Source organism: Lethenteron reissneri, chromosome 52 (genome assembly GCF_015708825.2).
Source record: "Lethenteron reissneri isolate LAM-NWPU_2019-01 chromosome 52, ASM1570882v1, whole genome shotgun sequence".
Classification (NCBI taxonomy): domain Eukaryota; kingdom Metazoa; phylum Chordata; class Hyperoartia; order Petromyzontiformes; family Petromyzontidae; genus Lethenteron; species Lethenteron reissneri.
In genome coordinates, this window is record NC_083830.1 from 11,151,429 (window position 1) to 11,176,456 (window position 25,028).

A 25,028-nucleotide genomic window follows, 5' to 3' on the forward strand; every position below is an offset into this window, starting at 1 on the left:
CACTGCGACAAACTTTGTTATCTTTATTACGTTTACACACGCGTGCGATAAACCACAGCCATGAAGAAGGGAAACTCGAGGCTTGGTGGAGCGCGCGTTACACACTGGCAGTGCTGCTGCTGCTGGCTGTCGGCCACACCGAGGCAGGGCTCAGAGTAACGACACACGACGTCACAACGATCACCTAACGCCACTATTCTGTACTAAACGCATCAACTTTTACCTCACACACACCACCATTTACCTCACGGCCCTCATTATTTAGCACGAAAAATACTAACGCATCAACATTTACCTCACACGCCTCATCATTTACTACAAAAATTACTAACTCGTGAAAATGTACCTCACACTGCATCATTTACCACTAACACACCTCACGACAACTAACACCTCACTTCTTACCTCTTGCCTCATTGTTTACCAATAACGCCTCATTATTTACCTCACGAATAACACCTCACCATTTACCACGAACTCACACTTTGTCTTAAAACAGTCTACCAACATCACGATTCATAATCAATGTCTTTTGGATTAGATTGTGTAGGTTGAATGTCAATGTTTAACGACAACCACAACTTACTCAACTAAACATTTTATTTGACCAGGTAAGGCCCACTGAGCTACGTGGCTCTTTTTTAGAAGCGACCTGGCGATCACAAATGACGGCTCAACCAAGTGGCTTGTCGCGTGGAAATTTATAGCAGCCAAATACTCTAAACGTGTGATGTTGATTCTAAACGTGGAATGTAAAACCGGAGGACCCGGAGGAAAATTCACGCGACCACGGGGAGAGACACGCAAACTCCAAATATACAGGTGTCAGGGTCGAACCCACGACCTCCTGCACAACAGGCGAGGGAGATAACATCTCGCCACTATTGCTTGACTGGATTGGCGATGTCGGGTGGTGGAGGGTTCGAGTCAAACACTAGACATCATGCCCACACGATCCCATCTGACAAACCAGGTATGAACCGCCACAAGCTGTTGACTTTAACAACGGGGGGGGGGGGGGGGGGTGGTCAACGCGGAAACATAAATGAGAGGGGGGTTGCGGGCTCAGCAGCTCCGCTCGCACACGGTACAAACTTGTGGGAAACGCATTTTCACCGGAAAAACACAGAGGGTGGAAAATGACAAAATCCGAGTTCGCCTCGGGACAGCGGAAGCCAAGGGACGCCAGCGTTAGACGCTTCTATTGATTGTATTCACGGCCGCTCCGCTGCTGCCCTGAGGGGGCAAGGGAGGGAAGTGAAAGGTGATGGAGCCTCGTGTCTCACAGCGTGCGGGAGGACTGGGTCCCGGTGCTGGTGACCTTGGAACGGAACTGGGCTGGTTCCCTGGCAACTGGACACTGCCTACCAGACAGTGGCGGAGGCGTTGCATGAGGGAGGGATGAAGGAGAGATGGAGGAGAGATGGAGGGAGAGATGCAGGGATGTGGAGAGTGAGAGATGGAGGGAGAGATAGAGGGATGTGGAGAGTGAGAGAGTCATGGTGGGAGAGAGGGATGTATGGAGGCAGAGAGGGAGGGATGGATGGAGGCAGAGAGGGAGGAATGGATAGAGCAATGGAAGGAGGGTTGGTGGGAGGGAGGGAGGGAGGGAGGGATAGAGGCATGGATGGAGAGAGGGAGGGAGGCAATTAGAGCAGACGGACGGTCTTGCCGGTGACGGTGAGGAAGTCCTCGTCAGCCAGAGCCCGAAGCGTCTCATCAAACAGCTCCTTCGTCACGGCCTGCACAAGCACACGCACACGTAAACACGCACAGATAAAGATCCCCCATCTAGCCTTGACAGACTGTTGGGGCAAGTGCTGTTAGCAAGCACCTGTGAAGGCTGCCACGGCACACGAGGGGGTGGGTGGCCAGCACCACGCCCTGCCGCCTTTGTCTCCATGGCAGCGATCATTACACACCGCACCAGGTACTCATTTGAGGCTGAGTCGACCTAGGGGAGGCCCTGAACCGGATTTTGGTCGTGAGTGGAAATCGAACTCGGGTCGCCAGGTTGGTAGCACAGCATGCTAACCGTTGTACTACCGCTCCCCATACATAAACACACGCACGTATTTTAGAGCGAGCGAGTGTCATATTGGTCTGGTGAGTGCACGAGTGGTTGAGCAAGCAAGTATTTGAATGGTCAACTGGCGGAATGAGTGCTTGAGTAGCAGAGCAAGCGAGTGTTTGAGGAGTAGACTGAGCGAGTGTTGAGTAGCAGAGTGAGCGAGTGTTTGAGGAGTAGACTGAGCGAGTGTTGAGTAGCAGAGTGAGCGAGTGTTTGAGGAGTAGACTGAGCGAGTGTTGAGTAGCAGAGTGAGCGAGTGTTTGAGGAGTAGAGTGAGCGAGTGTTGAGTAGCAGAGTGAGCGAGTGTTTGAGTAGCAGAGTGAACGAGTGTTTGAGAAGCAGAGCAAGCGAGTGTTTGAGGAGTAGAGTGAGCGAGTGTTTGAGTAGCGGAGTGAACGAGTGTTTGAGTAGCAGAGTGAGCGAGTGTTTGAGTAGCGGAGTGAGCGAGTGTTTGAGTAGCAGAGTGAACGAGTGTTTGAGTAGCAGAGTGAGCGAGTGTTTTAGTAGCGGAGTGAGCGAGTGTTTGAGTAGCAGAGTGAGCAAGTGTTTGAGTAGCAGAGTGAGCGAGTGTTTGAGTAGCAGAGTGAGTGAGTGTTTGAGTAGCAGAGTGAGCGAGTGTTTGAGAAGCAGAGTGAGCGAGTGTTTGAGTAGCGGAGTGAGCGAGTGTTTGAGTAGCAGAGTGAGCAAGTGTTTGAGTAGCGAAGTGAGCGAGTGTTTGAGAAGCAGAGTGAGCGAGTGTTTGAGAAGCAGAGTGAGCGAGTGTTTGAGTAGCAGAGTGAGCGAGTGTTTGAGTAGCAGAGTGAGCGAGTGTTTGAGAAGCAGAGTGAGCGAGTGTTTGAGAAGCAGAGTGAGCGAGTGTTTGAGTAGCAGAGTGAGCGAGTGTTTGAGAAGCAGAGTGAGCGAGTGTTTGAGAAGCAGAGTGAGCGAGTGTTTGAGAAGCAGAGTGAGCGAGTGTTTGAGAAGCAGAGTGAGCGAGTGTTTGAGCAGCAGAGTGAGCGAGTGTTTGTGTAGCGGAGTGAGCGAGTGTTTGAGTAGCGGAGTGAGCGAGTGTTTGAGTAGCAGAGTGAGTGAGTGTTTGAGTAGCGGAGTGAGCGAGTGTTTGAGTAGCAGAGTGAGCGAGTGTTTGAGAAGCAGAGTGAGCGAGTGTTTGTGAAGCAGAGTGAGCGAATGTTTGAGAAGCAGAGTGAGCGAGTGTTTGAGCAGCAAAGTGAGAGAGTGTTTGAGCAGCAGAGTGAGCGAGTGTTTGAGAAGCAGAGTGAGCGAGTGTTTGAGTATCAGAGTGAGAGTGTTTGAGTAGCAGTGAGCGAGTGTTTGAGTAGCAGAGTGAGCGAGTGTTTGAAAAGCAGAGTAAGCGAGTGTTTGAGAAGCAGAGTGAAAGAGTGTTTGAGCAGCAGAGTGAGCGAGTGTGTGAGTAGCGGAATGAGCGAGTGTTTGTGTAGCGGAGTGAGCGAGTGTTTGAGTAGCGGAGTTAGCGAGTGTTTGAGTAGCAGAGTGAGCGAGTGTTTGAGTAGCGGAGTGAGCGAGTGTTTGAGTAGCAGAGTGAGCGAATGTTTGAGAAGCAGAGTGAGCGAGTGTTTGAGAAGCAGAGTGAGCGAGTATTTGAGAAGCAGAGTGAGCAAGTGTTTGAGAAGCAGAGTGAGCGAGTGTTTGAGAAGCAGAGTGAGCGAGTGTTTGAGTAGCAGAGTGAGCGAGTGTTTGAGTAGCGGAGTGAGCGAGTGTTTGAGTAGCAGAGTGAGCGAGTGTTTGAGAAGCAGAGTGAGCGAGTGTTTGAGTAGCAGAGTGAGCGAGTGTTTGAGTAGCAGAGTGAGCGAGTGTTTGAGTAGCGGAATGAGCGAGTGTTTTAGTAGCAGAGTGAGCGAGTGTTTGAGTAGCAGAGTGAGCGAGTGTTTGAGTAGCGGAGTGAGCGAGTGTTTGAGTAGCAGAGTGAGCGAGTGTTTGAGTAGCAGAGTGAGCGAGTGTTTGAGTAGCAGAGTGAGCGAGTGTTTGAGAAGCAGAGTGAGCGAGTGTTTGATTAACAGAGTGAGCGAGTGTTTGAGTAGCAGTGAGCGAGTGTTTGAGTAGCAGAGTGAGCGAGTGTTTGAGAAGCAGAGTGAGCGAGTGTTTGAGTAGCAGAGTGAGCGAGTGTTTGAGTAGCAGAGTGAGCGAGTGTTTGAGTAGCAGAGTGAGCGAGTGTTTGAGTAGTAGAGTGAGCGAGTGTTTGAGTAGCAGAGTGAGCGAGTGTTTGAGTAGCAGAGTGAGCGAGTGTTTGAGTAGCGGAGTGAGCGAGTGTTTGAGTAGCAGAGTGAACGAGTGTTTGAGTAGCAGAGTGAGCGAGTGTTTTAGTAGCGGAGTGAGCGAGTGTTTGAGTAGCAGAGTGAGCAAGTGTTTGAGTAGCAGAGTGAGCGAGTGTTTGAGTAGCAGAGTGAGTGAGTGTTTGAGTAGCAGAGTGAGCGAGTGTTTGAGAAGCAGAGTGAGCGAGTGTTTGAGTAGCGGAGTGAGCGAGTGTTTGAGTAGCAGAGTGAGCAAGTGTTTGAGTAGCAGAGTGAGCGAGTGTTTGAGTAGCAGAGTGAGTGAGTGTTTGAGTAGCAGAGTGAGCGAGTGTTTGAGAAGCAGAGTGAGCGAGTGTTTGAGTAGCGGAGTGAGCGAGTGTTTGAGTAGCAGAGTGAGCAAGTGTTTGAGTAGCGAAGTGAGCGAGTGTTTGAGAAGCAGAGTGAGCGAGTGTTTGAGAAGCAGAGTGAGCGAGTGTTTGAGTAGCAGAGTGAGCGAGTGTTTGAGTAGCAGAGTGAGCGAGTGTTTGAGAAGCAGAGTGAGCGAGTGTTTGAGAAGCAGAGTGAGCGAGTGTTTGAGTAGCAGAGTGAGCGAGTGTTTGAGAAGCAGAGTGAGCGAGTGTTTGAGAAGCAGAGTGAGCGAGTGTTTGAGAAGCAGAGTGAGCGAGTGTTTGAGAAGCAGAGTGAGCGAGTGTTTGAGCAGCAGAGTGAGCGAGTGTTTGTGTAGCGGAGTGAGCGAGTGTTTGAGTAGCGGAGTGAGCGAGTGTTTGAGTAGCAGAGTGAGTGAGTGTTTGAGTAGCGGAGTGAGCGAGTGTTTGAGTAGCAGAGTGAGCGAGTGTTTGAGAAGCAGAGTGAGCGAGTGTTTGTGAAGCAGAGTGAGCGAATGTTTGAGAAGCAGAGTGAGCGAGTGTTTGAGCAGCAAAGTGAGAGAGTGTTTGAGCAGCAGAGTGAGCGAGTGTTTGAGAAGCAGAGTGAGCGAGTGTTTGAGTATCAGAGTGAGAGTGTTTGAGTAGCAGTGAGCGAGTGTTTGAGTAGCAGAGTGAGCGAGTGTTTGAAAAGCAGAGTAAGCGAGTGTTTGAGAAGCAGAGTGAAAGAGTGTTTGAGCAGCAGAGTGAGCGAGTGTGTGAGTAGCGGAATGAGCGAGTGTTTGTGTAGCGGAGTGAGCGAGTGTTTGAGTAGCGGAGTGAGCGAGTGTTTGAGTAGCAGAGTGAACGAGTGTTTGAGTAGCAGAGTGAGCGAGTGTTTTAGTAGCGGAGTGAGCGAGTGTTTGAGTAGCAGAGTGAGCAAGTGTTTGAGTAGCAGAGTGAGCGAGTGTTTGAGTAGCAGAGTGAGTGAGTGTTTGAGTAGCAGAGTGAGCGAGTGTTTGAGAAGCAGAGTGAGCGAGTGTTTGAGTAGCGGAGTGAGCGAGTGTTTGAGTAGCAGAGTGAGCAAGTGTTTGAGTAGCAGAGTGAGCGAGTGTTTGAGTAGCAGAGTGAGTGAGTGTTTGAGTAGCAGAGTGAGCGAGTGTTTGAGAAGCAGAGTGAGCGAGTGTTTGAGTAGCGGAGTGAGCGAGTGTTTGAGTAGCAGAGTGAGCAAGTGTTTGAGTAGCGAAGTGAGCGAGTGTTTGAGAAGCAGAGTGAGCGAGTGTTTGAGAAGCAGAGTGAGCGAGTGTTTGAGTAGCAGAGTGAGCGAGTGTTTGAGTAGCAGAGTGAGCGAGTGTTTGAGAAGCAGAGTGAGCGAGTGTTTGAGAAGCAGAGTGAGCGAGTGTTTGAGTAGCAGAGTGAGCGAGTGTTTGAGAAGCAGAGTGAGCGAGTGTTTGAGAAGCAGAGTGAGCGAGTGTTTGAGAAGCAGAGTGAGCGAGTGTTTGAGAAGCAGAGTGAGCGAGTGTTTGAGCAGCAGAGTGAGCGAGTGTTTGTGTAGCGGAGTGAGCGAGTGTTTGAGTAGCGGAGTGAGCGAGTGTTTGAGTAGCAGAGTGAGTGAGTGTTTGAGTAGCGGAGTGAGCGAGTGTTTGAGTAGCAGAGTGAGCGAGTGTTTGAGAAGCAGAGTGAGCGAGTGTTTGTGAAGCAGAGTGAGCGAATGTTTGAGAAGCAGAGTGAGCGAGTGTTTGAGCAGCAAAGTGAGAGAGTGTTTGAGCAGCAGAGTGAGCGAGTGTTTGAGAAGCAGAGTGAGCGAGTGTTTGAGTATCAGAGTGAGAGTGTTTGAGTAGCAGTGAGCGAGTGTTTGAGTAGCAGAGTGAGCGAGTGTTTGAAAAGCAGAGTAAGCGAGTGTTTGAGAAGCAGAGTGAAAGAGTGTTTGAGCAGCAGAGTGAGCGAGTGTGTGAGTAGCGGAATGAGCGAGTGTTTGTGTAGCGGAGTGAGCGAGTGTTTGAGTAGCGGAGTGAGCGAGTGTTTGAGTAGCAGAGTGAGCGAGTGTTTGAGTAGCGGAGTGAGCGAGTGTTTGAGTAGCAGAGTGAGCGAATGTTTGAGAAGCAGAGTGAGCGAGTGTTTGAGAAGCAGAGTGAGCGAGTATTTGAGAAGCAGAGTGAGCAAGTGTTTGAGAAGCAGAGTGAGCGAGTGTTTGAGAAGCAGAGTGAGCGAGTGTTTGAGTAGCAGAGTGAGCGAGTGTTTGAGTAGCGGAGTGAGCGAGTGTTTGAGTAGCAGAGTGAGCGAGTGTTTGAGAAGCAGAGTGAGCGAGTGTTTGAGTAGCAGAGTGAGCGAGTGTTTGAGTAGCAGAGTGAGCGAGTGTTTGAGTAGCGGAATGAGCGAGTGTTTTAGTAGCAGAGTGAGCGAGTGTTTGAGTAGCAGAGTGAGCGAGTGTTTGAGTAGCGGAGTGAGCGAGTGTTTGAGTAGCAGAGTGAGCGAGTGTTTGAGTAGCAGAGTGAGCGAGTGTTTGAGTAGCAGAGTGAGCGAGTGTTTGAGAAGCAGAGTGAGCGAGTGTTTGATTAACAGAGTGAGCGAGTGTTTGAGTAGCAGTGAGCGAGTGTTTGAGTAGCAGAGTGAGCGAGTGTTTGAGAAGCAGAGTGAGCGAGTGTTTGAGTAGCAGAGTGAGCGAGTGTTTGAGTAGCAGAGTGAGCGAGTGTGTGAGTAGCGGAGTGAGCGAGTGTTTGAGTATCAGAGTGAGCGAGTGTTTGAGTAGCAGAGTGAGCGAGTGTTTGAGTAGCAGAGTGAGCGAGTGTTTGAGTAGCAGAGTGAGCGAGTGTTTGAGTAGCAGAGTGAGCGAGTGTTTGAGTAGTAGAGTGAGCGAGTGTTTGAGTAGCAGAGTGAGCGAGTGTTTGAGTAGCAGAGTGAGCGAGTGTTTGAGCAGCAGAGTGAGCGAGTGTTTGAGCAGCAGAGTGAGCGAGTGTTTGAGTAGCAGAGTGAGCGAGTGTTTGAGAAGCAGAGTGAGCGAGTGTTTGAGTATCAGAGTGAGCGAGTGTTTGAGTAGCAGAGTGAGCGAGTGTTTGAGTAGCAGAGTGAGCGAGTGTTTGAGTAGCAGAGTGAGCGAGTGTTTGTGTAGCAGAGTGAGCGAGTGTTTGAGAAGCAGAGTGAGCGAGTGTTTGAGTAGCAGAGTGAGTGAGTGTTTGAGCAGCAGAGTGAGCGAGTGTTTGAGTAGCAGAGTAAGCGAGTGTTTGAGTAGCAGAGTGAGTGAGTGTTTGAGTAGCAGAGTGAGCGAGTGTTTGAGTAGCAGAGCGAGTGTTTGTGTAATAGAGCGAGCTGCCCGCACCATGTCGGACTGCGTGCGGAGTTCGTCGAGTAGGCCCTGGTACTTGAGAGCCGGGCCCCGGCCCTTGGCCTGGATCAGCTTCTTGAGGGCCTGGACCAGCTCCTCGCGGCGCTTGCGGGCGGTGGCGCTCATCCCTGCACCAACACAGCACCGCACAAACACACACACACATAATAAACACACAAGCGCAGCAAAAACCACACACACACGGCGATTGTGATAATGCCGATGTCCACATACCCGTGGTGATGGTAGCGAGGATGGTTGCGATTGTGATGATGGAGGTGGTGATGGTGATGATGTTCACATACCCATAGGGATGATAGGTGATTGTGGTGATGGTAGTCATGGTGGTGATGGCGATGTCTCCGTACCCATGGTGAGGATGGTGATTGTGGTGATGTTGGTGGTGATGATGGTAATGATGGTGATGATGATGTTGACGATGGCGGCGACGTCCTCCGTGGCTAAGATGGAGATTGTGGTGATGATGGTGGCGGTGATGATGATGTTGGAGAAGTCTCCGTAACCGTGGCAAGGATGGAAAATGACGGTGGCGATGATGACGATGGCATCGCCGTCCCCCCGTACCCGTGGTGAAGATGGAGATGTCCACGATGCCGGTTCGTGGGTCCGTCGCGGCCTGCTTCAGGGCCTCCCGGTGCAGCCTCTTGGCCTCCTCCACGTCGATCATCTCGACGCGCGGGGACAACCGCACCTTGGCGTGGGCCTCGGCCAGGCGAATCAGGCTCTCCAGCTGACGTGGGTAGGCCGACACGGAGCCGTGGCCGCTGCCCACCTTGCGCATGTCCACGTAGGCCTACGGGGGGTGGGGGAGGGGGGTTGAGACAAGAGGGGAGGGACATGGTCATCAACGCCTTGCTTTCACTGGCACATGCGAGCCGTGCCGGCGCGCTCTCCCCGTCTCTCTCCCTCCACCGTAATTCCTTTGGGCAGCAGGTTCAGCTACAAGGTCGCCTGCTGCAGCCTGCACCACCATCACCACCACCAACGACCACCAACGACCAACCACCACCACCAGCATCACCCCCAGCATCACCCCCAACCACCACCACGAACCACCGCCGCCGCACCTCGGACTCTCAGCCACCCCCCCTGTATACCCCGTCCCGCACCTCCGATTAGCGCGGTTGGCTACATACGGTGCGAAAGAAGTTAAAACGCGCGTACGCACATCTCTCTTCTCGCTGCTGTCACCCTGCACTGTGGCTCGTAGTGGATCTCTCTGCAGTGGCAGTACCGGCAGTGACGACTTCCCCCTTCTCCTCTCTAGACCCTGGACCATGACCAAGGCCACTGCCGAGCGTCGTTTCTCCGTGGCAGCCCCCGTCCGTCTGGAACACGTCCATCTTCGTTGTCACTGTCGTCACCGTCAGTGCCGTTATCGTCGTCATCGTTATCATCGTCGCTATCGTCATCATCATCGTAGTCGGCATCATTTTTCGCACCGTACGTAGCCAACTGCGCTAATCGGAGGCGCCCCCTAGGGGAAGGAAAACAAACTAAACACAAAAAGCAGTTCTAATTAAACGAGTTTGTCAATCTAGAGTGACGATGATTTAAAAGTGCATAGCTCCCAGTAGCTTCCTAATCTCGGAAGGAAAGAGCGTTCCAGACGGCCGCACAAGTGCGTCCAAAAGCGCCGCATGATATGGCGACCGTCTTTTGTCCAGCGGGGGGAGGGGGTCGGAGGGGGGGGGGGGTCTGTGCCTCACCTGGATGAGCGTCTGGCCGGCCTCCTCGCTGAGTGTGGGGTGCACGTAGAGGCGCGAGTAGGCGATGTAGTCACGCAGCACCGCCATGTCCAGGAACTCCTCGTCCACCTCCTCCTGCGACTGGAAGTAGAGCGAGACGAGGTGGTGCGCCAGGCGGCGGTCAAACGCCTCGTCCTGCGGGTCCAGGATGAGGAAGATGAGGTCGAACCTGCAGCATGCACACGGGGAGGGGGGGGGGAGAGACACACAGGGGAGAGAGAGGGAGAGACGGAGACCGGAAGGGGGACGGAGGCCAACAGGGAGTGAGGGAGGGAGAAAAAGGTTACTCAACTCTTTCTACACATTTACAATTGTGGGTGAGTAGATGAGCATGGGGGTTGGTAGGTGAGTGGGTAGGTGGCTGAGTGAGTGAGCGAGTATCTGCAATCCACCAACTCTCAGACAAAGCAACTGAGCAGCCAAATCAGTGAGAACCGAGTCTCCAGAAGTTGCTCTTCGTCAGCCCCATGAAACCAACAGTTTTGTGTGCCGCGGTGACTAAGAGATGTTAACTACCTCACCTGACATGCAGGAGATCGTGGTTTGATCCCGACCGTGACGCCTGCTCTAAATTATTCCCCGTGGTCGCGTAGATTTTTCTCCGGGTCCTCCAGTTTTTCCCTCCACATTTAGACTCAAAGCACGTTTAGAGTATTTGTGTCTGCTATAAATTCACACACTGTAAGCCACCTCGATAAAACTATCATTTGCGGCCAGGTCACTTCTGAAAAAAAAAGAACTGTATAGCTCAGTGAGCCTTACCTGGTCAAATTTAAAATGTCTAGATTCACAGAGCTATCAGGAATTGAACTCGGGTCGCCGGGTTCACATTGTGGCACGCACTCACCGCTCTGCCACCTCCTCACCACTTGCACTAAACAAATTTTTATTTTTTATCCAGTTCGGCCCACTGAGCTGTATAGCTCTTCAGACGCGACCTGGAGAAATGATAGTTCAACAAAGTGGCTTATCACGTGGAAATTTATAGCAGCGGCCAAAAACTATAAACGCGTGGCGTTGATTCTAAATGTGAAGGGGAAAAACTCGGGAGGGGACCCAGAGAAAAATCCACGCGACCACGGGGAGAATGAACCCCACGACTTAACACCGGCAACCCCCTCCACAGCTCTGAGGACCGAGCGCATCGGCTCAAATGTCGACGTGCGACGGAACGTCGACTCTCCGTGCGTCAGGGGGTGTCCGGGCGAGAGGACCACCCGTGCCACCCCCACCCCCCCTGCCCCGCTCGGGTCCTCACCGCGAGAGCAGCGTGTGAGGCAGCTGGATGTTCTCGATCGTCGTCTTCTTGTGGTTCCACTGCGACTCCACGGGGTTGGCGGCCGCCAGGATGGAGGTGCGGGCGTTCAGCTGGCAGATGATGCCCGCCTGCGGCCGCGCGCGGACACAAAGTAAAAGGGTCAACCCCCCCTCACCGCTCCGTTCGGTCCGCGCGGCAGTTGGCGCGAGCGCCGTGATAGCGAGTAGCAGTGCCGGATGAAGGCCGGCACGGCACACAATGGGGGTGGGGGCCAGCACCGCACCCCGGCAGCCTTCGTCTCCCCGGTGCCGATGTTTACACACCGCGCCGGGTACTCATTTGAGTCGGCCTCGGAAAGGCCCAGGACCGGTTCAAATAATCGTCACTGATGTTGGTGGCCGCGAGCGGGAATCAACCCCTGGGCCCTCAGGTTCGAAGCGCAGCTCGCGAATCGCTGCTCCCCTGGCACGCAACTCCTACGACACGCCACCACATCTCCTGTCAAAAGAAACTCGACAACGGTGGCAAGCCCTACGCACGATCCAACCGGTGTCTCTTGGCGACGCGGCGCAGCGCACCGCTCGCGTTCACACGGAGGAGCGTCTGGTGGTGCTGCAGCCCCCCCCGCACCTTGGCGATGGAGAGCGTCTGCTGCTCCATGACCTCGTGCAGCACGGAGCGCGTGCTGTCGTTCATCTTGTCGAACTCGTCGATGCAGCAGACGCCGTTGTCGCTGAGCACGAGGGCGCCCGTCTGGAGCACCGTCTGGCGCGTCTCGGGGTCGCGCGTGACGTACGCCGTGAGGCCCACGGCGCTCGAGCCCTTGCCGCTCGTGTACTGGCCCCGCGGCACCAGACCGTGCACGTACTGCAGCAGCTGGGACTTGCTGGTGCCTTGCGTGTGGAGAGGGGGCGGTGGGGGGGAGAGAGAGACACCGTGATGGTGCTGCCACGAGGATTTCTCACACACACCCGTGTGTGTGTGTCAGTGTGCTCGTTAACAGCACCTAACCCCAAAAGTCTGTTCAGGCAACAGTGTTGACTTAAAACTTTCGTGACTGCAGGAATTCATATTCTTGGTTCTTTCGGTAAAGTCACGTAGATAGAAAATAAAAATAATAAAATACAATTAAAGTAAAATAAAACCAAAAACCCACGATGTTTCAATCGCAACACAAGTGGTCTATCTCTACCCCCCCTCTCTCCCCCTATCTCTACCCCCCCTATCTCTACCCCCTTCCTACCCCCCCATTGTCTGACTGGCTGCCCCGCCCATGCTCTGTACGCTGCACAAGTTCTCCTCCCCCCAACTCTCGTCACCCGCCCACTCACTTTGGAACCCCTTATATAAGCAGTTGCATTTGGAGGCTTGCCCTCTTTTCTCTTCGCCTGATGAAGACCGCTTCTGTTGCGATCGAAACGTTGTGGGTTTTTTGCTTAAATTTTAAATTGTATTTTATTATTTTTATTTTCTATCTACGTGACTTAACCCAAAGAACCAACAATAGGCAACAGTCTGTTCTATATGGAGGGGATCTAAGTCTTTGGTAACGTAGTGATTAGCACGCAGCGCTACGAACCCGGTGACACGTGGTCGATTCCCGCTCACGACCAACACCAGTGACGATTATGTGAACCAGTCATTGGCCTCACCTAGGTTGACTCAGCCTCAAATGGGTACCTGGTGCGATGTGTAAATATCACCACTGGTGAGACAAAGGCGTGCCGGCCTTCATAGGTACTACTCGCTAACAGCACTTGCATCAAACAGTCTGCTAAGGCTATACGGTGGATCTTTGTCTCGTGTGTGTGTGTGCGCATTGTGGGGTGACCAAAACACAGCAAGTTGGCACAACAGGGAGCCAAATGTGGTGCATCTACCAGTCAACTCAGTCAATCAACCCATGGCAGCGATGGAGCCTTTGACACTTCACGTAGCCTCATAGTGCACCTGGCCTGGCACAGGCGCCGTCACCGCCACTTGGTGGCGAACGGCGGCTGTTGTTGTTGTTGTATGGGCCGCGTGGGCTACACGGGGGCCCTTTGTGTGTTGTGTACAAGCGTGTCGCCCGCTCACCCGGGTCTCCGCACAGGAGGATGTTGATCTCCGCGCGGAAATTCCCGCGGCCGGTTCCACTGAAGTCTTTACGGGTGCCGCCAAACAGCTGCAGCAGGATCCCCTACGGCCACATCATCACCATCCACATCATCACCATCCACATCGTCACCATCCACATCGTCACCATCCACATCATCACCATCCACATCGTCACCATCCCACATCATCATCCACATCGTCATCCACATCGTCATCGAAGTCACCATCATCAACATCGTCATCATCATTAACGACATCATCGACATCGTCAACATCACGCGTCATCAACATTGTCATCGTCATCATCGACATCAATGTCATAGATGTCGTAATCAGCAACATCTTCGACGTCATCAATCATGTGACCTGTTCACGTATAATCCACTCCCTGATTGGATGAAGGCATCGTTATTATGAACTCACTCTACCCGTGGGTGGGCAGTACAGCAAAGTGTGGACTAATCCCCATCTGTTCCATCTGCATGAGATAAGTGTGTTGCCCGCCCCAACAAACCTCCTCACAGCGCGTGTATTTTCCACGCGCATTCCGGTATCCCCCCACGCGTGTGAACATTTAACATTGGATGGCCGAAAACAACTTAACGCATAGAGGACCGCAGAGCTTGGGCAATCGTTGGTAGCAGCAGCCGAGTCACCGTGAGTGTTCTGAGCTCCCGGGCAGCGGTTTGGCTGGCGCAGCGTCTGTGCCGATGGCCTCAGCGAGTTTGTCATCAGGAGGCACAATGGATGGCTCCGACCGAGATCGCATGAACGCGATTTTACTAAAGGAGTCCGATCGTGCACCCGCAACCGTCTGTCATCGGACCCCAAGAGCCACAATTCCCTTGCTCTCCAACCCCACTTAGTTGTGACCCCGTGACCTTGTGACCCCGTGAGCCTCTCGCCTTCTTGATGTCGTCGTTCTCGTAGATGCTGGGCGCCAGAGCGGAGGAGAGACGGTCGTAGATGTCCGGCTTGGAGGCCAGCTCCTTCAGGACCTCCACGCGCTCCGCAGAGAACACCTGGGGGGGGGGGGGGGGGGGGGGGGGGGGGGGGGGGGGCGATGAGCGTCATACAAAACTCACCCAGGGGTCTCCGCGATCGTGGGGTTCCCCAACTCCTGCCTTGATCTCCCTGAACCGCGACAAGGTGGATCGATTTGTAACCAAGCAAACAAGGTGGGGGAGGGGGGGTGGTCGCCCGGCACCTTGTGCTGCTCCTCGTCGTCGATGCCGCGGAGGCGCTTGGCATCCGTCTTGATGAAATTCACCACGTCGATGTGGGTCTTGTACACGGACTTTACGTTGCCCGCACGCGGGTGAACACGCAGTGGCACCGCGCGGTAGATGCCTGCTCGCCCGCATACCGCGACACAGCCCCAAGTTACTCGCACAGCACAGCCCACGCAGCCCGCGTCACCCACGCAGCCCTCGTCACCCACGTCACCCACGTCACGCACGTCACGCACGCAGCCCTCGTCACCCACGTCACCCACGTCACCCACGCAGCCCTCGCAGCCCACGCAGCCCTCGTCACCCACGTCACCCACGTCACCCACACAGCCCTCGCAGCCCACGCAGCCCACCGGGGCGAGCGCCGTCTAACAGGCTCCTCTCCATTTAGGCCGCCATGAGCGGCCCGTCGGCACCAACCGCACACGGCCGCCTTTGTATCCCCAAATGCCAACATTCACACGCCGCACCGGGGTACTCGTTTATCAACTCGCCCACTCTCTCATCTACTCGCTCGTCAATCCATCCACCCACCCACCCGATCTTCTATCCATCTACAAACGCATTAACCAACTCTCTCATCCAGTCACGAAACCGCTCGCCCACGTGCCGTGCTCACCCACTTTCCCGCCCGCTCGACTGCTTATCCAACTGCTTTCCCAAATGCTCACCCACCCGCCCACCCACCCGTGCGTGCTAACCCGCTCACCGGCCCACTCCCATGCGTGTTCACCTACCTGCCCACTCAACCGCTCGCTCGCCCACCCCCGTGCGTGTGCGCGTGTGTGCATGTGCACGTGCGTGTGTGTGCGCGTGCTCACCAGTGACATTGACGCGGTCCCCGGGCTGCACTCGGTCCACCAGGTCGTTGTGTGAATACAGCACCACGGTGTGCGGCGTCTGCCCGGGCGGCATGTCGTCCGGGGACTCCTGCAGCTTGATCTGAGCACACACGCAGGGCCACCGCTTGTCACTCGCCATGTCCACCACCACGTCCACCACCACGTTCACCACCAAGTTCACCACCACCACCACGTCCACCACCACCACCACCACGTCCAGCAGCGCGAGTTGCCCAGCACCACCAGCACCACCGCCGCCGTTAGTCGCTCAGCGGGGATGAGGTGCACGTAATGAACAGAGTTCGCGATGGTAGTGACGATGGTAGTGATAATGATAGCGATAATGATGGTAGCGATGATGATAGCGATGATGATGGTCGTGATGATGATGCTAGTGATGTTGACCTATGTATATAGCCTGTGACCTTTGGCCTATGTTAAAAAGACAACGACCCGACTGGAAATCGATTGTGCCGATTCACCGCCAGAGGGCAGCACACACACAAAGATCCCTGTGGAGCCTTAGCGACTGTTGGGGCAAGTGCTGCTAGCGAGTAGCACTAATGAACACCGGCATGGCACACGAGGGGGTGGACGATCACACGAGGGGGTGGTGATGTTTACACACCACACCAGGTACTCATTTGAGGCCGAGTCAACCTAGGGGAGATCCATGATCGGTTTAGATAATCGTCACTGGTGTCGGCCGCGAACGAGAATCGAACTCGGGTCGCCGGCTTCGTAGCGCAACGCGCTAACCGCGACCGCTACCGCTCCCCTCCGCACACACACACGCACGTAGACACACACCTCTACCCTCGCTCACCGCGAGCCCTCACCCCCCCCCACTGCACGGGCCCTCACCATCTGCTTGTCGGAGAAGAGCGAGCGGTTGTGTATGAGCGCCATGCTGTGCGTGGTGTTGCAGTTGCGGCAGAGCGCCGGCTCGGCGATGCGCCCACGGTCGATCTCGACGCGGGCGCCGGCGCCGCACACGTGGCAGCGGAACACCGCCTCCTGCATCTCGGGGATGAGCTGCGACGAGCGGATCACCATCCCCGAGATGGTGATCAGCTGGTCGATGTCTACGCACGCACGGGCACGCACGCACACGGGTGTTAGCGCGTGTGGTGTGTAGCCCGTGTGTGCAACTTGTAGCGTGTAGCGCGTGTGCAGTACGTAGCGTATGCGGCGAATAGCGTGTGTAGCATGCAGCGTGTGTGCGGCGAGTAGCGTGTGTAGCGTGTGTGTGCACCGTGTGTGTGTGAGCATGTAGCGAATGTGGCGTGTACTGTGTGTAGTGTGTAGGGTGTGTGTAGCGTGTGTGGCCTGTCCTATGCGTGCGGTGTGTAGCGGGTGTGGCCTGTACCATGTGTGCGGTGTGTAGCGTGTGTGGCGTGTAGCATGCGTGTGGTGTGTAGCATGTGTGGCATGTAGCGTGCCGTACCCTCGGGGTTGAGGTTGCGCATGTTGCGCGTCTTCACGGCGTTGTAGGGCCGCACCTGCAGCTGGTGCTCCAGCACGGAGTCCGCGTGGCGCTCCACAAACAGCTCGTTGGCCGCCATGTCCAGCGTCGGGATCACTTCCTGCCATGGCAAGCACAACCAGTCGCTCCTCAACCTCACAATCTCAACCTCGCTCGCCCCGACCTCGCTCGCCCCGACCTCGCTCGCCCCGACCTCGCTCGCCACGACCTCGCTCGCCACGACCTCGCTCGCCACGACCTCGCTCGCCACGACCTCGCTCGCCACAATCTCGCTCGTCACAATCTGGCTCGCCAAAATCTCATTCGTCACAATCTCACTGATCCCTTACACTGAGATACGACCACAGGAGCGGTGTGCGTGTTACAAAGCGGCATGAATGACACCGCGTCCCTACTCACTGCACACAGAAAGAGTGCGCATTTATATTACACAAGTAGCCAATCACGGGCCTCCGCGCGAGCGAGAGAGTCTATCGGTCCCTATGCGAGTGTCAGCATCTGTTTGCGAGCAAACGGCTCCGTGGGGTAGGGGGCGGGCGCGTAACCATACTTCACCGCTCCGCGTGCTGCGCATGGTACGGGCGCTACCTGGGGGTAGTTGACGAGCTGGCGGTAGAGGTCGGCGTCGAAGAGCCGCAGGTGCTCCAGGTTCACGTTCAAGAAAGGCTCCCCGATCACACTCACCTGGGGCGGGAAGGTGAGGTACACATTCATGTATGTAGGGCGCCACGGTGGCTCGGAGATGTGAACTACCTCGCCTGGTTTCAAGGAGGCCTTGGGTTCGTCTCGACCATGACGCCTGCTGTATGTATTTGGAGTTTGCGTGTCTCTCTTCCCGTGGTCGTGTGGATTTTTTCCAGCTCCTCCGGCTTTTGCCCTCCACATTGACAATCGACATCACCATGCGTTTCAAGTATTTGGCTGCTGCAGTACAATTTGTGAAAAAAGACCGATGTAGCTCAGTGGGCCTTACCTGGTAAAATGAACATATAGCTGATAGTTTTAGTTATTAATATAATAACTTGGTTACCCGATTGTGAATGATAGTGGTGGTAATGATTATGAAGTTCGTGGTGATGATGATGATAATAATAATTATGATGCTGTTGCTAACGACGATGATGGTGGTGATGGTAGTTTTAGTTATGATGATGATGATGTGTCATAGAGAGGAAGTGAGCGACGAGCAGCGAGCTGCATTTGCCGAGGCCGTGTCGGGAGAGGGAGGCAAGGGACGCGACTGGTTCGCACGCAACGTCGTGGTGCAGGCGAGTGTCGGGAGAGGGACGCGACTGGTTCGCACGCAACGTCGTGGTGCAGGCGAGCGAGTGGCGAGTGAACTGGCGAGTGGTTAGCGGGTGAGCGAGCAGGCAATTGGTGAGCGAGCGAGTGAGTGGCAAACGAGATGGAGAGTGACGAGAGAGCAAGAGCGGGTGGGTGAGTATGTGGGTGAGTGAGTGGTGAGCAAGTGAATTTCGAATGGGTGAGTGAGCGAGTGGGTGAGCGAGCGAGCGGGAGAGTGAGCTAGCGAGTGAGTGATGAGCGAGCGGCGAACGAGCGGATGAGCAAGCAGGTCAGTGAGCGAACTGGTGAGTAAGTGGGCGGGTGAGCGAGGGTGGGTGAGTAGTGAGCGAGAAAGTGGGTGAGTGAGCAAGCGAGTGGGCGAGTGGCGAGTGAGCGGGCGGTCACCTCCTCGAGGCGCTGCATGTAGAGGGGCGCCGCGAGGTCGACCCCGGGGCAGTCCTCGTCCTCGCGCTCCTCGCTTGTCACGAAGCGCAGCAGGAAGCGCTGAGCGCACAAACACACAGGCGCATGGACACAGGTTCCCCAGGGAGGCCACGCGGGATGCGGGGTCAAGTGCCGCACGTGGACAACGCACCCACGACGCACAGGTGGGCGGCACAGCGACGCGCCCGGCCGCCCGTCTCCCCCAGTGGGTCGACTTTTTGACACGCTGCACCGGGCGCTCATTTGAGACAGGTTCTCGAACTAGACGGAGGCCCAGGACCAATTGGGATAATCGCCGCCGGTGTTGGTGGTGACCGTCAGCTCGGGTCGCCGGGGTTCGTAGCGCAATGCGCTAACCGCTGCGCCACCGCTGCACGCGTACACCGTTAAAAATGGGTAGGAGAATGCGTATAACGAGGCAGGGGTGAGTGCATGGAGGACGTAGGAGGCGGTGAGAGGGATCTCGTGGGTGGCGCAGGGGAACTGGGTGGGGAGGCGGTGGAGGGATCAGAGGATTGGGGAGACGAGGTCCCGTTCACAGGTGCGGAATGTGGCTGTGGCATATTGGACCACCCTGCCTCTCACTCACCCACTCATTCACCCACCCACCCACCCTCCCACTCATTCACCCACCCACCCTCCCACTCACCCACCCAGCAACCTACCCACTCAACTATCCACTCATTCACCCACCAAGACAGTTCACATCGTATGGGGCTGGCAACTCCACGAAGCAACTCTAAAAGCCTCAGGCGGGAATCGAACCTTGAACTTGTCCTTGCAGGTGTTGACGTTGACGTCCGTGCCCCAGATGACGAGCTTCTGTCCCAGCGACTGCTCGCTCGCCACCGAGTCATCCGCCTGCGCTCCAACCACCACCACAGCCGCCGTGAGTGCAACAGCGGTTACAACCGCAACCAAGAGCCACTGCACCAACCGCACTTACTACACCTACCGTACCAACCACAGCGACCATACCAACCACGCCAACCGAAGGTGGGTGTGTGAGTGAGTGGGTGGGCGGGTATGTGGGTGGGTTGGTGTGAACGGGTAGGTGGGTGGGTGTGTCGACAGGTGGGTGTATGGACGGGTGGGTGGTAGTGTGCGTGGGTGAGCGGGCGGGTGAGCGGGCGAGTCTCTCACCGACTGGTCCACGGCCGCCAGGTCCACCTGCCGGGGTTTGTGCGCGGAGCCGAGGTCGGGGCGCTGGCGCCGGGGGGTGCCGCGGGCGCCGCTGCGGCCCGAGCTCGGCGTGCCGTAGCACAGCGGGGAAGACGGCTCGCTCGCTCCTGCACAGACAAAGACGCCCCGGGTAGGCCACGCCAGCTGATAGGGCAAAGTGTAGCACCCTACGAAGGCCGGGAAGGCATGCGCGTGCACGAGGTGGCCGGCACCACCGCGCCGGCACGGCCTGTTTGGTTCATTTACACGCCGTACCGGGAGCTAATTTTTAAGGTTGCGTCCACCTAGGGAAGGCCCAGGATCCGGTTCACATAACCATCACCGGTGTTGGTGACTGCGAGCGGCAACCGAACTCGGTTCGCCAGGCTCGTAGCTACCGCTGCAAAGACAAAGATCCCCCATATAACCTTAACAGACTGTTAGAGCAAGTGCTGTTAGCGAGTAGCAGTACCTATGAAGGCTGGAATGGCACCGGAGGGGGTGGGTGATGGCCAGCACCATGCCTGGCCGCCTTTGTCTCCCACGCACTCACAGACGCCCATGGCAATCTGGTGGCATCTGCCAAGTGTCCAATGGTACCGGTGTGCATCTGGCATCATCTGGTATGATCAAGAGCTGTGTTCTTCACTGCAAGGCCCGTGGGCCACTGGCGGCTACCTGGTGGGCTTTAGTACAGCCCCTGATGCACCCCCATCATCATCCTGCTGCTGTCAAGCCCCCAATGGTTTCAAACGTGTGGCGGCCCTCACACACTAGATGATGTCTTATCAGCGGAAGTACCTCCCCCGCCCACCTGAAAATGAATGAAGAGCACTGATCGAAAGGTATCCATTCGAGCCTGGCATTTGGTATTATCATAATCATCATTATTATTCTGCTCGTTTACCCAGGAACGCATCGCCGAGTCTCAACTCTTCTTCAGGAGGGTTCTGCCAAGGTGCCGCAGTAAGGGGGGTGATGATACTGCCGCCTCTGCTGCTGCAGCCACCTCTGCCTCCCCTGCCGCCTCCAAATTGAATTATTTGCAGGGGAATTTCTCAACAGCACTGGGCATGGACGAAGTTTGGGATAGGGGGGCACGGGGGTCAGGGGGGGGGGGGGCAAGGCCTCCCCAAACCATTTATTTTCAGTAGTTTACAATAAAGATTTAAAATAAATAAATTATATGCACCTACAATTCCGAATGTGGGAGACAAAGATAACCCCTGCCCCCCCCTAAATATAGACGTCAAACTCCGCCTATGGCATTGGGATGTGGCTGTTTGTTTGTTTGGCTGATACCAGTTCCGCCGTGTGTGTGTGGGTGTCGCTATGGGAGGAGGAAACCTCACGCAGACAAGGGAGAGAACATACAGACTCCACTCACTCACACTCTCACTCACTCACGCCCTCACTCTCTCTCACACGCTCACACTCTTTCACTCTCACTCACACTCTCACACTCTCACATACTCACCCTCTCACCTTCTCACCCTCTCACCCTCTCACCCTCTCACCCTCTCACACTCTCACACTCTCACACGCTCACTCTCTCACTCTCTCACCCTCTCACCCTCTCACACTCTCACACTCTCACACGCTCACTCTCTCACTCTCTCACTCTCTCACCCTCTCTCACACGTTCACAAGCTCACACGCTCACACTCTTTCACTCACACTCACACGGTTCTCCGTTCATGCGGAGGCAAACTCCACACAGAGAAAAGGCAGCACCCGAGTCGGGAAACGAACCCAGGAGCTTGCCGCTGCGAGGCCACGGCACCACCGTCCTGGCACCGCAGTGTGCGTGAGCGTGGGGAGGCGAGGGTGGGGGTGCGTGAGGGTGGAGGAGGACTTGGGGGGGTGGTGGTGGTACCTATGGTGCTGGGCTGGCGCGAGGGCGGCGCGGGGCTGGAGAAGAGCGAGGTGCGTGCGGGGCTCGGGGCGCCGGCGCTGTCCACGCTGCCCACACTGGCGCCGACCACCAGCGGGGACGCGGGCAGCGGCACGAGGTCGGCGGAGCCCGGGGACGCCACGGCGTCGGCGGCCAAGAGCCGGGCACGCTGGAGGGGGGGCGGGGACCCCCCCACGGAGCCCGCTGCACACACACACACACACCACCATAAATACCAGACACACCACCACACGCACCATACACACCGCTCACACCGCCACGTAAACAAGATGGTAAATGTTGTGGGTTTACTCTTCAACACACCGGTGTGTGCTGAAACAGTAACCAATTGGCACGTTTTGTTTACGTGACAAACCTTACTAATTGGCTGTTTTGGAAGCACCCAAGTTTCGTCTTTTGGCATCTCCATTCTGCCTCCTCTGTCCTCACTTAAACTGACTGTGTTATTAAAAATCACTTAGTTTAATATGTTGTTAAAAAGGTAATTTTAAAAACATAAATGAAATTATTAAGTTTGTTGGTTTTATTTATTTACTCTCGAACTGTGGGACGCTTTGATGTCGTCTGCAGGCCGAGTGGCCCATGACAAAGAGCTTTTTAGCTCTTCGGCTTTACTCGGTGGGAAATACCCTCCTGGTTGCGAGTCTCTGTCTCTCAGCCACACGAGGCCATGGCATAAGGGAGATGTTTAAACTAACTTTTTATTTTGCCAGGTAAGGCCCCAATAAGCTACGTAGCTCATTTTCACAAATGATAGCTCAACGAAGTGGCTTATCAAGTGGAGGGGAAACCCGGAGGACCTGGATAAAAATCCACGTGGCCACGGGAAGAGAGAGACCCCGCAGACTCCAAATATACAGCAGCAGGCGTCAGGGTCGGGATCGAACCCACGACCTGCTGCATACCGGGCCAGGTAGTTAACATCTCCTAGCCACCGTGGCGAGGGCAGTAAGAGAGATATCACTATAAGGGCAGCAGATGTCAACGATGGGGGTGGGAGATGTCATTGCGAGCATGCAAGCGAGTGGCAGCACGAGGAGGGCAGCGGCAGCGACGGGTCGGGGGGGGTGGCAGAGGGGGGCGGTGGGGCAGCAGCCACGTACGTGTGCTGGGCACGCTGCTGTCGCCGGCAGCCTCGCGACCGCGCTTGCCGCGCCTGCCCTGCGGGGTGGAGGGTGGAGAAGACATCGTCCTGCTGCTGGTCGTGGGGGGCTGGAGAGGGCAAAGGGGGAGGGGCGAGAGGAGGGGTGGGGGGGCAGAGGGACCGGAGCGGCACGGGTTAGAGTACAGCTCAAGTTTACATCGGAGCTAGGTGAGTGTTGGGGCCAGAGCCGGCCCAGCCACTAAGCGACCCTTGCAATTGCAAAGGGCCCCGTGGCCAGCAGAGGGCCCCCTAGAGTCACTGCTAGCTCGTGGGTGAAAAAAATCATACATCAAAGGGGCCTCCAACCAAATTTTGCTTAGGGCCCCCAAAGGTCGTGGGGCCGGTTCTGGTTGGGGCCAGTGTTAGTGTGTTAGTGTCTAAGCTAGGCTGGTGTGTTAGTGTGAGCTAGGTTAGTGTGTTAGTGTGAGCTACGTTAGTGTGTTAGTGTGAGCTAGGTTAGTGTGAGCTAGGTTAGTGTTTTAGTGTCTAAGCTAGGCTGGTGTGTTAGTGTCTAAGCTGGGCTGGTGTGTTAGTGTGAGCTAGGCTGGTGTGTTAGTGTGAGCGAGACTAGTGTGTTAGTGTGAGCTAGGTTAGTGTGTTAGTGTGAACTAGACTAGTGTGTTAGTGTGAGCTAGACTAGTGTGTTAGTGTGAGCTAGACTAGTGTGTTAGTGTGAGCTAGACTAGTGTGTTAGTGTGAGCTAGACTAGTGTGTTAGTGTGAGCTAGACTAGTGTGTTAGTGTGAGATAGGTTAGTGTGTTAGTGTGAGCTAGGTTAGTGTGTTAGTGTGAGCTAGGTTAGTGTGAGCTAGGTTAGTGTGTTAGTGTGAGCTAGGTTAGTGTGTTAGTGTGAGCTAGACTTGTGTTGGTGCTAGGATGAGGCCTCGCTTGACAGCGACTGCCGAGTGAGCAGCGGGGGCGCACAGCAACAGGCGGGCGCGCGACACCACAACCACAGCCTCCCCCACAGCCTCCGCCACAGCTCACGGTGGTGATGGCGATTGTTGTTGTTGTTGTAAATAAGACAGTGACAGCTGTTCGAGGTTGTTAAAGACTTTCGCGCCAAAACTAAACAAACTTGTCGTACGGTGACGCGTTGGAAGTGGCGCACGAGCACACACACAACGCGACTCAACACATTCTCCAAACACACAAACAGCGGCCCGAACGGAAACACATGACGGACGACGTTTCGGACAACCGCCCTCACAAAGCCGACACGGGAGCGGCGGGCCCAGCGCTTTGACGCGCCCCCCCCCCCCCGGCCCGCCCGCCCGCCTCGCGTCTCTCTGCCCTCTGGGGGACCCGCGCGGACCTCGTCAGCGAGCCGAGCCGTGTCCCCTCGCGATACACGATGGAGCACCCCCCCCCCCCCCAACGGTGCAGATACGTTGAGGAGGGGGGGGGGTCCTGTAATCCCGTGCCCCCCACTTGTAATTCTCACCGAGTGAGTGGAGGTGGAGATGCCGCTGCTGTACACGCCGCCTCCGAGTGCCTTTCCCGCCAAAAGTGGTAACCACGTGACGAGTTTTCGCGGGTAAAAAAGCAGTTGACCAATCGCAAGGCAGGATTTTGTCAGGGGGAGGGGCGGCGGGGGGAATCGACAACTTTACTCGGGTGAATCGATACCAACCCACTGCTGAACACTCACAGGAATCGATTGTCGCCGACTCCGTAAATTCGATTATAATCACCGACTCCGCCCACTTCGCGGGTAGCCCCGCCCTCCGCTGGCATGCGATGGAGCCATGCAGCAGGGCCATGGCGCGAAACGTCGCCACCCGACAGCCGCAGTGCTGTTGCCGGCTGTACGTGTTCACCACTGCCAGCAGCATGACCAGCAATAATGTATTCGACATCAATTGACGTAAGTGTCAAATCGAGAGACGCGTTCAGCAAGCATCAGGCGTGTGCAGCGTGTGGAGACTTCATTGTTTTTTCAAAACAAGAGGTCGGATCGGTAAAAACCCAGGACATGGTGCGTCACGACACACGTGAGTGTGTGTGCGTGTCATGTGTGTGCGTGTCATGTGTGTGCGTGTGTGTGTGAGCCATCATGTTTGCCGTGTGTGGGGGGAGCGGTGGCGCAGTGGTTAGCTCTGCACTACGCTATGAACCCGGTGACCCGAGTTCGATTCCCGCTCACGGCCACCACTAACACCAGTGACGATTATCTGAACCAGTCCTGGGCCTCCCCTAGGTCGACTCAAGCTTAAACGAGTAACCTCTTGTGTGTACATGAGCACTGGGGAGACAAAGTCGGCCGAGAGTGTTGTGCGCACCACGCCCTCGTGTGCCGTCCCGGACTTGATGGTGCTACTCGCTACTGCAAAAAAGATTCACAGCTCATCGGATTCCTCCAAGATAAATTCAGAGATTAGACTGATTCTTTCGACTTAACGCTTCCGTGACTG

At 55.4% G+C, this 25,028-nt stretch overlaps 1 protein-coding gene across 1 annotated transcript; it reads right to left on the reverse strand.

Annotated features, from left to right (window-relative positions):
- On the reverse strand, window positions 1-24,136 carry LOC133355977 (DNA replication licensing factor mcm4-like). Its single transcript, XM_061573445.1, has 19 exons — window positions 24,059-24,136; window positions 22,575-22,683; window positions 21,433-21,654; window positions 19,539-19,684; window positions 19,161-19,256; window positions 18,357-18,455; window positions 17,256-17,351; window positions 16,629-16,767; window positions 16,046-16,266; window positions 15,161-15,281; window positions 14,315-14,457; window positions 14,013-14,129; window positions 13,087-13,189; window positions 11,641-11,903; window positions 11,011-11,138; window positions 9,714-9,921; window positions 8,569-8,797; window positions 7,978-8,111; window positions 1-1,742 (listed from the first exon to the last, which is right to left on the reverse strand). The coding sequence occupies exons 2-19, from the start codon at window positions 22,657-22,659 to the stop codon at window positions 1,650-1,652; spliced, it is 2,643 nt and encodes an 880-aa protein (XP_061429429.1). The 5' UTR covers window positions 22,660-22,683; window positions 24,059-24,136; the 3' UTR covers window positions 1-1,649.
- Between the last annotated feature and the right edge of the window lie 892 nt (window positions 24,137-25,028).